This window comes from Zingiber officinale, chromosome 6B, assembly GCF_018446385.1.
Source record: "Zingiber officinale cultivar Zhangliang chromosome 6B, Zo_v1.1, whole genome shotgun sequence".
Taxonomy (NCBI): domain Eukaryota; kingdom Viridiplantae; phylum Streptophyta; class Magnoliopsida; order Zingiberales; family Zingiberaceae; genus Zingiber; species Zingiber officinale.
The window spans coordinates 137,305,208-137,318,038 of NC_055996.1; the positions used below are offsets into that span (position 1 = coordinate 137,305,208).

Below are 12,831 nucleotides of genomic sequence, written 5' to 3' on the forward strand. Positions count from 1 at the left end.
CAGAGACCTTTTGGAGGACACCGGTGGTGGATAAGTGGTCAAGTTGTTGGGCATCGAGCGAGGGTCTCCTCCGGACGACCTTCGGCCGTCCGCTCCGAACCAAACTATAACTTGATGAGGACGGTAAACCCAGAAAAGGATCGTAACCGATTACAGTCAGATCGCGACCACGATCCGATCGCAAATATGAGTGGTTCATCTCCTAGACCATAAAAAATGGTCCAAGAAATCTTGGCTCCCAATGCATGTAAAAAGAGGATCCTCTGAATCACAAAAAGCGATCTAGAAAATCTTACCTCTGGAAGCATGGATCCTTTAGACCATAAAATATGATCAAAAAATAGATCAAGAATTACGGTCAAGAAGATATGGACTGGACCCTCTGGATTGTGAGAATAATAGTTTATTGTCCATTTCTCAAATAAATGATTCATTTTCCTGATATTTTGTTAATTTTAATGGTATAATTAACAATTGGCTTAATAAAATAATTAAGGTATGAATAAGGGAGGCAAGTCGAACCCAATCCTTAAAATAAGATTATATCTCAATCAACAAACCCAGTCAAATCAAATAAAATTAGTCTTAATTTTTAAAAAGAAATACTAGTATAAATGCCATTTAGTTAGACTTCACTCCCTTTTGTATTATTAAATGCTCCAAAAAGAAGACATTTAAATGTTTCCAGAAACAAATAAATCAGAAATTGATGGAATTGATGAGCCGATTTTAAGTTTAGAAGTCCGGTTCACACAGAAGTCAAACGGGACTCTGTTGCCCAACCGGACCGGACCGTTACAGACAAGCCGGTCTTTGTTTTTCTATCGTTATTATTGATAATTAATTTTAACGGGAGAATTAAGAATAATTGAGTTCTTCTTTCATTTGCGTAGAAAAATTCGACGCCCTGTAACACTCGCCATAAATTGAGAGGCCGATCGATCTTGAAGTCGTAGCTATCAAAATTCCAAACCAAGTCCACGCCTTCTGTTACGATCCTCTCTCTGTTCATCGGATGCGATCTTTTTATCCACCAAGCGGAAGCAACCCTAGATCGGCTTCTGTAATGGCTTTCAGGAAAGCCGTTTGACTAAATGCCCCAGTGAGTTCTTCTTCCTCAAGTATGCACAGCCTCTTCGTCCTCTTCTTCTTCGGGTTCTTGGGCTTGGAAGCGGCTGTCGAGGACTGCAATCGATCCTGTGGCAGCTACACGGCACCTTACCCCTTCGGCTTCTCCGGCGGATGCTCGATCGCCTTGAACTGCTCCAATCCCGCAAGATCCACCTACTACCTCGGCGATTTTGCGGTGCGCAACCTCACCCAAGATGCCATCGTGGTCGACGTACAGCCTTCCTGCAACCGCTCCGTGCGCACCGCCTCGATCTTCTTCCGCCAAAACTTCGCTTTGAGCAACCGGACCGGTGTCCTGCTCCGCAATTGCACGCGGCGGCACTCGGGGGGAAACTGCAGCGCCGAATCCGTGCTCGTCGACGATCAGTGCGGCACGAACTACGAGAACACCACCTGTTTCCTCAACGCCACCGCCATGAAGGATCTCGACTCCTCCGGCTGCGAGGTCTTCTACACCTCCGGTGTCGCATACAAGGAGTCGGTGCTGTCTGTGGATCTCAACACGGCTGAACTGGAGTGGTGGCTGCCGCAGCCGTGCTACTGCGACGCTAATTCCGAGCTGGTATGGGTTAATGGGACTAGCCAGTCGGGCTGCCGATGCAAGTGCCGATCCGGGTTTCACGGGGACGGGTTCGTCAACGGTACCGGTTGTCGACGAGGTTTGTCCTTGATCGGGATTTGGTTTTATTTGGTGCTTTGTTCTCCGCTCCGCCTCTCTCTAGTCTCTACCATGGCTTCGTGCCCCCCAAAGTTTTTTTTTTCCTTCAGATTTTTGACAACACAAGATTTCCACTTCTTAAATCATCATAACTGGCGCAAACAACCATTACTTGCCTAAATCTTATGAATCATCCAGTACTCCCACTGCTTTTAATTCGATTCTTTTCTTTTTTTTTCGTGTTTGCTAATACAGGAGGAACTCCTAATTGTTATTTGGTGTTACTAAAAAGTTCTGAAGTTTCAACGTGTCTTCCATGATCCTTCTTCTGTTCTTCCCTCTTCTACTTCTCAGTTGCTCTAAATATTAAGTTCTATTTTGGCCTACTTCAAGTCAACCTTTTCTCATGAGCAAAGTCTTTATTTTGTTCAGTCAACTTCCCTTGAAGAGAAGGCATGCATTGTTTTTGACAATTAATTAGTCGGGACGTTATTGCAACCATCTACAGTAAATTTGACGTCACAAATGATGTGAAATTAATGCTCGAATATGCTAGGGCAAACAAGGATTAGATTAACGAGATATGATGATGGTCTGTTGTTCCCTTATTTGATTCGAAATCATATTGTTTCCCTTGGATTGTACTGTTTCATTGCCAAATCCCAATCCAATAATTATTTAAATTTCTTATGTCATCAAAAACAAGGGGGGAAATCATGGAATTTACTTGCTTTAAACTTGGTTATATCTCTGTGTCACACAACTCTGCTAATAGTTTTAACTGTTCGAATTTGCTTAGCATTCTCTGTTTTCTGCTAATTTGTTTGGTGCTTATAATAAACACTATATTGTTAAGCTTCCACATGATGTTGAGCTGCTTTTCCTCTTCTCTTTTCTGGACTTTTCAAATGCTTTAAATAAGCATTCCGAATTCTTATCTGCCCACCCTCACTAAGCATTTGCTAAAGCGAGGTCTTTATTTGCTCAAGTCAACTTTCCTGAAAGAAAAGGACATGCACGGGCTCTTGAGAACTGTTACTTTTCAAATCCATTTTGTATTTCTGCAATTTCAGTTGAACTGTTGTTCATGCTGTTTGAGTTATTGCTGCCATTTGCAATAGATTTGTTGTGATAAAAGTAGAAGCAGCTTTATTTAGTGAGTATGTGGAACAGAAGAATTTGGATTAACATCATGATTATAGTATCTCTTTTCCTTTTCTGACAGGGAGCAGTGATGGCTTAATCGGCAAATTTGGTTCTCTTATTGGAGGTAGTTTTCTTTGTTTTCTGTCGGATTCACATAGCATTCATGTTCAATAAGTTCTTGTATCGAACATAGATAGCGATTGTGTTGCAAGACCTTATTTGCAAATATGGATTATTTGTTTTAAATATCTCAAGAGAGTAGTATTTTGATACCACTGAACAAAAGTATCATTCATTTGTTTTACGCTTCAATTGATTCATAAAGACACAATTTACTTATTTAAAGTTCTGTTCAAATCAAAAGTAGAATGATCTTTTGCTCAATTTTGAAACGTACTATTGAAATTTGTGTTGTTAATTATTTGTGTTACTTTGCTTTTGCTTGGAATTGTGATAACTGGATCAAAAGGAAAGAACTTTGATGTAATTCATGAAACAGGCATCATCGCTGGAGCATCCACAATGGCGGCGCTTGTCCTGGTCTACTGCTGGCTCCGGCGGCGAACCTCGCTGACGCGGAAGCGCGAGAGCATACGGCGCCTGCTGTCGGAGGCCTCCTCCACCGTCCCGCTCTATTCTTACAAGGACATCGAGAAAGCCACCGACGGCTTCTCACCTGAGCGCATCCTTGGTACCGGCGCATACGGAACCGTCTACGGCGGCGAACTCGGCAGCTCCGGTCGCCAGGTGGCTGTCAAGCTCATCAAGAACCGCGACAGCTTGGAGCAGGTCATGAACGAGATCAAGGTGGTGTCGTCGGTTAGCCACCCCAATCTGGTCCGCCTCCTGGGATGCTGCATGGAGCAGAGCAGCAAGGGGCTCAATATCCTGGTGTACGAGTGCATGCCCAACGGCACGTTGGCCCAGCACCTGCAGCGCCAGCGCGGTCCCGCACTCCCATGGACCGTCCGCCTCTCCATTGCTGTCGACACCGCCAAGGCGATAGCCTACCTCCACTCTTCCGTTCGGCCCCCCATCTTCCACCGCGACATCAAGTCCAGCAACATCCTCCTCGACCACAACTATCACTCCAAGGTCGCCGACTTCGGACTCTCCCGCATGGGCCTCGCCGACTCCGTCGCCTCCCAGTCCCACATCTCCACGGCGCCGCAGGGCACGCCGGGGTACGTCGACCCGCAGTACCACCAGAACTTCCAGCTCTCCGACAAGAGCGACGTCTACAGCTTTGGCGTCGTGCTGATGGAGATCGTCACCGGGATGAAGGCCGTCGACTTCGGGCGGCAGCAGAGCGAGGTCAACCTCGCCGCACTGGCTGTCGACTGCATCGGCCGCGGGCGCGTCGACGAGATTGTGGACCCCTTCTTGGAGCCGCACCGCGACGCCTGGACGCTGACCTCGGTGCACAAGGTGGCGGAGCTGGCGTTCCGGTGCCTGGCCTTCCACCGGGACATGCGGCCGTCGATGACGGAGGTGGCGGACGATCTGGAGCAGATCAAGCTCAGCGGGTGGGCCCCGGCAGAGGACGGCGCGTTATTGTCGACGGGCTCCTCGTTCTCGTCGTTCTGCTCCTCTTCGGCAAGCAGCGTGGCGGAACGGCCTCCTCGGGCGGCGTCCAAGATCCAGAGGTTGGCTCTGGCGAGGTGCATGATCGAGGAAGTGAACGTGGAGTCGCCGGTGTCGGTGCAGGATCCGTGGTTGAGCGAACAGAGCTCGCCGTCGGCCACTAGCTTGTTGGGGAATGTAATAAATTAAATTGATATGGCATTTCCTTTTTTTTTTTTTCTTTTATTGACTTTTTTGTTTTATAGGTAATAATTGTACTCGCGAAAAATACATATACTTCCACCTTAATGTTAAATACAAAATTAAGAATATTTCAGAAATAATTTGGAAAATTATGATTAGGTGTAAAAGTAACTTCTGTATAATCGTTAGACGAAGGCTAAATATTTTTTTTTTGTTATAGAAAAATTCAGAAATTTGATTTTTATAGAAAAACGATTTCGAAAACTTACATTTTACTAATTGAAGGGGCAGCCTTGAATTCCATCACATCTGCTTGACAGCGAATTCTATATATTAAACAATTTATTTCAATGAGGTATTTAGATCGTACTATCTAACTAATTTTAATTATTAGACGGTTTTATTTCACTAAGTGGCTTTTCGTGATGTCACATGACCGTCCGAAAGTTGTTTAAGTAGTACTCCGACGTTTAAATTAAAATAGTGTGTTGGCCTCAACGTGGCCTATAAGAAGAGAATGAATTATTTGAAATGATACAAATATTTTTCTGAAAACTTTCAATTGAAATTAGATAAATACTTAATAAATTAGAATGAAATAAAAAAAATACGAGATAGTCAGATTTCTTTGATTTATAATTAAAAAATTACTATGCTACGACAAAGAAAGCTTACTACAAACTTTTTCTATGAGCGAATCCTCATAGGCAAAGAAGTTTCATACAAGCGTTAAATAATAGAAATGAAAGTAAAGACTATGGATATGAAAGTACAGTAACTGTTGTCGTAACTAAAGAAGACTAGAGCTCTATTTATATTCTACTGGTCAAAACTAGTCGTTTGTTAAGGTGACATCTTCGGGCGCTTGACCATTTCTAGGTGCCTCAGGGAGACAAACTTTATCTCCACAGAAAGGCTTGGAGATCGAATTTTTTCATATTCGGAGTTAAGTATGAAAACAAAACAAAAAAACAAAAGAAAATGACAACTACCATACCACCCATGTGCACACACCCATACTAATGACGAGAAAGATAGCAGGAGATTCAGATATTGATTTAAATTATTGATGATTTACTATATTTAGATTGTAATCCAAACCATATTTCTATATTTATTACTACCATATTTATAATAATATATTTTCATATTTATCATTATATTTTCCATATATTATCTTCATAATACGTATAAATAAATGAGGTAACCTATGATAATGATCAATCAATAATAAAGAAGCAATTATCTTTTCTTTCCTTATATCTCTAATTTTTTCTTATGTCTATGTGCTTCCGCATTATGTATTTCAATATGGTATCAGAGTCATTATCTTTAATTTATTCCCGTCAATTTCTCTCTTTTTCTTTACTCCACATCAACCAAGTTCTCTTTTTCCTAATTTTTCTTTCCATCAATTTCTTTCTTCTTCTTTCTCTTCTTGACAGTAGCAACTAGGATACCTCCTGCTTCCGCTGTCATTTTCCAACCAACAGCTATAAATAGAAATTTTCTGACAACTTTTTTTTTCCTTTCTAGCCATGAGTTCCAACAGCACGCAGTCTTTTGCCTTTCTTTATAGCAACTAGATTCTAGCAATTTCCTTACTAGTATGGGTCATTCAATGGCATAGCCAGGTTCAATAATTATCCTGGGCTAAAATGCTGAGCCCAGTAAAACTCAGCCAGGTTGAAAAATTATCCTGGGCTAAAAATGCTAAGCCCAGTAAAACCCAGCCCAACATAGTAAGATTGAGACCTAAAATTATTAAGCTGCTTATTGGATGAGGCCTAAAATTACTGGGTATTGCTAGGCTGCACTGGGCTAGAGCCCAGCAAAGCCCAGCCTTGGCTACGCCCTTGGGGTCATTATTGGTAAGGTAAATCTCACCATCGCATTCTTCTACAACTACTTTTCTTCTATTTTTGATTGAGTTATCTCAAATTTGCATACGCCACTTCACCCTTCTTTATTTTTTTTTCAAAAAAAAAAACAAATCACTAGAGCCATATTTCTATTTATGCTTATTCTTTCTCCTTAAATCTCTTCAACGCCCCTACCTCCTTATCATCTATAACTGCAGAATAATCCAGGAGCATATTCCTAAATTGCTCGTCTTTAATTTTTTTTTAAAATTTCTCTACTTTTCATATCTTTCCTTATTTTGACTCACTTCTTTTCTTGTTTCTAAATTATGTAACAGTCCAAATTTCCTTTTCTGACATGCTTTTCCAATATATATATATATATATATTTATTTATTTATTTATTTTTATTTTTTTTTCCTCTCTTCCACGACTTCTATTTCTCTCTCTTCAAGAATCGAAACACACTTTACTCCATGAAGTCCTCTTCCTCCAAGAAGCCGACGTCCTCCAACACGTCCTCCACCTTCTGAGTCTTCCTCCTCTCTTTCCCTTCCCTTGTTGTTTCAGCTTTTAGCAACTATTTTTTTTTATTTTCCTTCTCTTGTTGTTTCCATCACAAAAATAATCCGAAGTTATTTTTCTTATCTTTCTTCATTAATGTTCCCCTTCTTCTTCTTTCAACTTTCGATAAGAATCTTCTACTCACAAATTTCTTCCTTTTAATCTTTCTTTCCCAAATCAACATGTTACTCTAAAACTCCTCTCTCTTATTCTTAGTGTCCTCTTTTCTTCTCCTTCCTATCTTCTTTTTAGTGAGGTTCAATTTCTCCTCTTTTCTCTTTCTCTTCTTGTTTTTCTAGTAGTAAGAACAATTCTATTGCCCTTCTTAATTTCAAGGACATCAAATTTATCTCTCTTTATCTCCCTCTCTCTTTCTTCTCCTTCTATCTCCTCTTTTACAATAGTAGGTTCATTATTACTGTCTATTCTTCATAACTATTGTTTCTTTTTTAGATGGCCAAATAGCAAGCTTTTGCTCAGCACACAATAGCAGATTTTCTTCCTCTGCTCCAGCATATGCAATCACCAAAATGCAGCATTCGTTCTCTGCTGCTTTTATTCCGAACACAGATCAGATTCCAGCTGTCAAACAACAACTCCTCGTCTCCTTCTAGTTGTTGTCTTCTTTCATTAAAGGTAAAGTTCAACAAATCTATCGTTTCGTTGATCGTACTAGTGGATTTTGCTATAGAATATATGATTGGTTAACAACCAAACTCAACATTCAAATATCTCCCGTTGAGTTTGTCGAGAGTAATGACGATAAAGATAGCAATTCAAGAGATTCAGAGATTAATTTTAATTATTGATGATTTACTATGTTTGGATTGTAATCCAAACCATATTTCTATATTTATTATTGTCATATTTATAATAATATATTTCCATCTTTATCAGTATATTTTTCATATATTATCTTAATAATATGTATAAATAAGTGAGTAATCAATCAATAATAAAGAAGCAATTGTCTTTTCTTTCCTTTTTCTTTAATTTTTTTTTTTGTCTATGTGCTTCCGCATTATGTATTTCAACACCTACCTCCTCCATTTTCTCCCTGTTTTCTTCTCTTCCCCACTAAAACTTGCAACCCCTTCTCATCTTCTTCTTTCTCTTCTCAAGCGGTGATGAACGACAAATTTCTCCCCGTTCTTCATCTCAAGCACTGCAGCCCCCATATCTTCTGATTTCTCTTCTCCTGTAAGCAGCGACAGCTGCTCTGCAGTCCCAACGACAAGGACAGTAGCCCTCCTCCCTACTTCTTTTGTTGTTTTTCCAGCTCACCACAGCCATTGAAGCCTCTGTCAAAGTTAGTTGAGGCCACCGGCGAAAAGGAAAAGGTTCTCCTTCCTTGTTCTTTCAACATTTCAGCTATTTCACCCTTTGATTTATCCCGCTCTCTCTGCCAACAATAGTAAACCCTTATTGCTTTCATTCTCTCTTAGGTTTTTAGCGATGACTTCTTTTCTTGATTTCCAACAACGAACAGAAGCAATCAGTTTTTCCTCACGGTGAGTCTGATATCATTTTTTTTTGTCTTAATAGCCTTTCCATAATGTTAAAAGGATGAAGGTACTTAAAGTGATTATGGGAAAAACATGCGAGATATATTTGATCCCAATTAGTTTTGGGATGGGGAAAATTACTAGGAAGCGAGATCAAAATGATCTTTCAATTTCGAGTTGTAGATAAAAAATTTAGATGCTCATGTCATGATTTTTATTGGATAGTATTTTGATGTTTTGAGATATGTTTCGTATTATGTTTCTAGACACGAGCTTGAGTGGAGCATGGTGACCTATCGACACTCGAAGATTTTGGTGTATATAAAGTGGGTACATCTCTCTTTGACTCTTATATATATTTATCCTTGTGCATGAATAAAGAAATAATAAAATTATATATACTTGTATAATTATTTTCAAAAGAGATTTAAAATGATATTACAATTAGCGAAATTGGTTAAAATAATAAAATCGTGTAGGGAAAATAATTGATATTATTTGTTATTCACATGTGGGTTCGTACTGAGATTAATATGGGGAGGGTTGTTTAAAATAAATAAATAAATAAATATTCTGAATTACTCTTTTATTGATACTTGTCTTTTTGACTTGTTTGACTTTCCATACTCCATGTTTTTGATATTCTACCTATTGATACTTATAATTTTTATATGTGAACCTTAGGATGATAAATTAACAAACTTGATACAAAAATGTTAACTTGATTGGCCAATTGATATGAAAAGAAAATAATTATGATAAATGGATAGAATGTAATAATAAAGATGGTAAATGAAGAATATTAAAAAGTGAAGACTATCAGTCTAGCTTTATACCAGAGCTTCATATTGGAGTACTGGACCGTCCACATATTATTGTGATAGCGCAGCGGCCGTGGTCCAAAATACCTGACCGTACATCTGAGGCGTTGTGGCGTGATGTAGCCCTCGGTCAGTGTTTTATTATGTCTTCCACTGGTGAGGGTTGATAGCACATACGTCAGATGACGTATGCGACAGTCTTATATTCTGAGAAGGCTTTTAGCCTATCCATGTGATATTACACTCTGATGATATTAGCTCCAGTGATTCACTTTTTAGTTGATTTATCATATTTAGACTATTGATATATATGTTGATATTACCATGATAACTTGTATACCGATTGATTAAATAATAAGATCGGAGAATTGATTTTAATTGATGATGATAAGGTGAAGATCCTAAACTCTAATATAAAAATATTACCTAATTATAGATAACGATAACCGAAGATGATTATACATATATACATATAAATAGAGAATTTTAAGAATAACATAAAGTTGTAACGAAAGATTATGATTTACTCTACTTCTTTAACTTCTTAAACAAGATTAAATTTATGCACATTTTTCTTGAATATCCACTTAGCCATTTAGCTAACTTTCTACATTCCTTAGCCTCTAGTTTCACAGACACAGTGATCCTTTTGATATTATAGTTGGTCCCGGCTTTACATAGAGTTGCTCAGAGATCTCGATGTATTGATTCCTGGTTTGTTTACTTTTGTTTCGTTGTATTCATATTTTATAATTTTATTTGAGATGTCGTCTATCTGTATATTTTTTGGTCTTCGAAAACTATGATATATATAAATTGATAAATTTCTTGATTATTCTGTTTAGATGATTCTTAGGGTTTCTTATATTATATTATCACCGAGTGGGGTACCAGAAACTATACTCCCGGGGCATGACATTCGGACACATGGACCATGTCAAGCGCCCAGATCATTGCTAAAGTGGACCCGAAGATGATTCACAGCAATGGCATGCGACGAGGCGCCTGTTGGGCGCCTTGATAGTTCAGGCGCTCATGTGCTAACAGTTAGGCGTCTTCTTCGGTTGCTATCTTCTTCTCCGGTCGCATATGTGATCCTCCAGCTTTCCAGAGTTGAGCTCATCCAAACCCAACTCCAGCCTTCTCCTCAAACAGTCTTCCGCTCCGGCTTCTCGTCCCTCAGAAGCGTCGTGCACGTCCTTCTTGCTCCACCGGTGTACTCTTCTGCAACTTCTTGTCCCTCGGATGCACCGAGCCTGTCGATTCGATTCCCGTGTCATCCTTCTCGTCTGGTGTGTCTTTCACTTGACTTCTTGCGTTCTTAAGTCCCTGCATACTCAGAAACAAGACATCAAATACGCAGAACCTAATTTGACTTGGTTGATTACATCAAAACCACCACGACATACTTACAATCTCTCCCTTTTTGATGTGGATCAACCCAAATTAAATTACAGTTAAACCAAAATATTAAAATAAATGAATATACAATTTAGTACATATAATTTGCAAGATTAACAATTGATAAAAAAAAATGTATCTCTTCCTAGATTTAATTATTTTTTCTTTTCTTTTAATCACATTAAAAATAGAAGTAAAATATTAAAAATATATTCAAAAAATTTGTTAAATGTTAGTACTTAGAAAAATTATGGAAATTATTTTTTTTAAATTTAAATTTTTACAAAATAAAATCATCTATTAGAAAAAATAATTTTAAAATTATTATTAATCAATGAAAAATTTTAAAATTTTTTATTACTGTTAAACACATTAATCCAAAATAATGATGTCATTTTTAAGAATAATCGTAATAAATATAAGTAATGATAAATTATTTTAAAAATTCTAAAATAAATTTTTCAAAAAATATTTTTCTAACTAAAGTAATTCCTAGTCTAGCAAAATAATCAAATAAAAAAATTAAACTATATATGATTTTAAAACTCAATATAAGTTCTTACTTACTGGATTGACAAGGTATTTTCTAGGAATAAATTTTCTTATTATTTTTTTAATTTGACTCTTGTGATATTTAAAATTCCAATTTAGTCATTGTTCCTTGAATTTTGAACGTGTTAACATGCATTACCTTTTTCTAATTTTTCTTTTAACTTAGTATTTTCAATTTTCATTTTGTCGAAATCTTCAAGTAAACATGATTTTACTAAGATAATTTTTATTTCTTGATTTTCCTTTTTAATTCATTTTTCACTTTTAATTACACATAAATTTAGACATGGACTTTATTCTAAAGTATAATTGATCAGGAGGAAGAGGTAAGAGAAATACCTCATTAATCATGTCAGATTTGAAATTAGATTCTCCTCTTGCATTACTGTATTCTTCTAATATGGTTTCTCTTTAATCGATGTTCACTTTCGAGTTACTTGATTCTTCAAGATTTGTCATTAGTGTTAGTCCAGCATAAACTTCTATTTCGGACTCGGAGAACAATTTAAATCTTAATTTAGCCTTTGTGTTTATTTAATTTCTAAGGATTAAATGGATGTATATGCTGCATTGTGAAACAGGAGCTATGTTGTCTTCTCTTGCGGTGGTAGCGGGCGCCGGTGCCACCTTACTGTGAACAATAATTGCCCATACACCATTTGGCCGGCCACATTGTCCGGCAACGGCCAGGCAGTCCTAGCCGGCGGCAGATTCGAGCTCGGCCTCAACAAGTCCGCGTCCTCCTCGGCGCCTTCGTCTTGGTCCGGCAGCCTCTGGGCCCGCACCCACTGCCTCTTCAGCGTTGGCAACAACTCCGCCGCGTGCGCCACTGGAGACTGCGCCGGGGCGTTCCGCTGCTCCGTCTCCGGCGCCACGCCGGTCACGATGGCTGAATTCACCCTCGGGGACAGCGAGGGTGGTGATGATTTTTACGACGTCAGCCTCGTCGATGGCTACAACGTCGGGATGGGCGTGCAGTCCTCGGAGGCGACGGCAGGGACGACGGGAAGCTGCCGGTACGCGGGGTGCGTGGAGGACGTGAACGAGCGGTGCCCAACGGAGCTCCGGGTGTCGGATGCTGACGGGAATACGGTGGCGTGCCGAAGCGCATGCTAGGCGTTCGGGGCGCCAGAGTATTGCTGCACGGGAGCACGTGCGGGCCAACGAGGTACTCACGGTTGTTCAAGGCGGCGTGCCCCTCGGCGTACAGCTACACGTACGACGACGACGTCACGAGCACGTTCACGTGCGCCGCCGGCACCGCCGAGTACGACATCACATTCTGCCCATAGCCGGCAGACGGCGGAAGCATGCTCGCTCTTGTTGAGGCTCACAAAATTATTCGCGCCTCAAAGTTACAAGCCAACACAAAAATTAAGGACCGTAGTCCTTATAATTTATCTTAAAAATAATTTCCACACATT

General features: G+C 39.3%; 1 protein-coding gene and 1 pseudogene across 1 annotated transcript; both read left to right on the plus strand.

Moving 5' to 3' along the window:
- The first annotated feature begins 849 nt into the window (after positions 1-849).
- On the plus strand, positions 850-4,729 carry LOC121989838 (wall-associated receptor kinase-like 14). Its single transcript, XM_042544130.1, has 3 exons — positions 850-1,790; positions 3,015-3,059; positions 3,435-4,729. The coding sequence occupies exons 1-3, from the start codon at positions 1,124-1,126 to the stop codon at positions 4,706-4,708; spliced, it is 1,986 nt and encodes a 661-aa protein (XP_042400064.1). The 5' UTR covers positions 850-1,123; the 3' UTR covers positions 4,709-4,729.
- A 3,854-nt stretch (positions 4,730-8,583) lies between these two features.
- LOC121991633 lies at positions 8,584-12,699 on the plus strand (annotated as a pseudogene).
- The last annotated feature ends 132 nt before the right edge of the window (positions 12,700-12,831 follow it).

Coding starts and splice junctions, on each gene's coding strand:
- LOC121989838 (XM_042544130.1), top strand. CDS start 1,124: ATGCACAGCCTCTTCGTCCTCTTCTTCTTCGGGTTCTTGGGCTTGGAA. Junction 1,791..3,014: donor CGGTACCGGTTGTCGACGAG/GTTTGTCCTTGA, acceptor CTTTTCTGACAG/GGAGCAGTGATGGCTTAATC. Junction 3,060..3,434: donor ATTTGGTTCTCTTATTGGAG/GTAGTTTTCTTT, acceptor TTCATGAAACAG/GCATCATCGCTGGAGCATCC.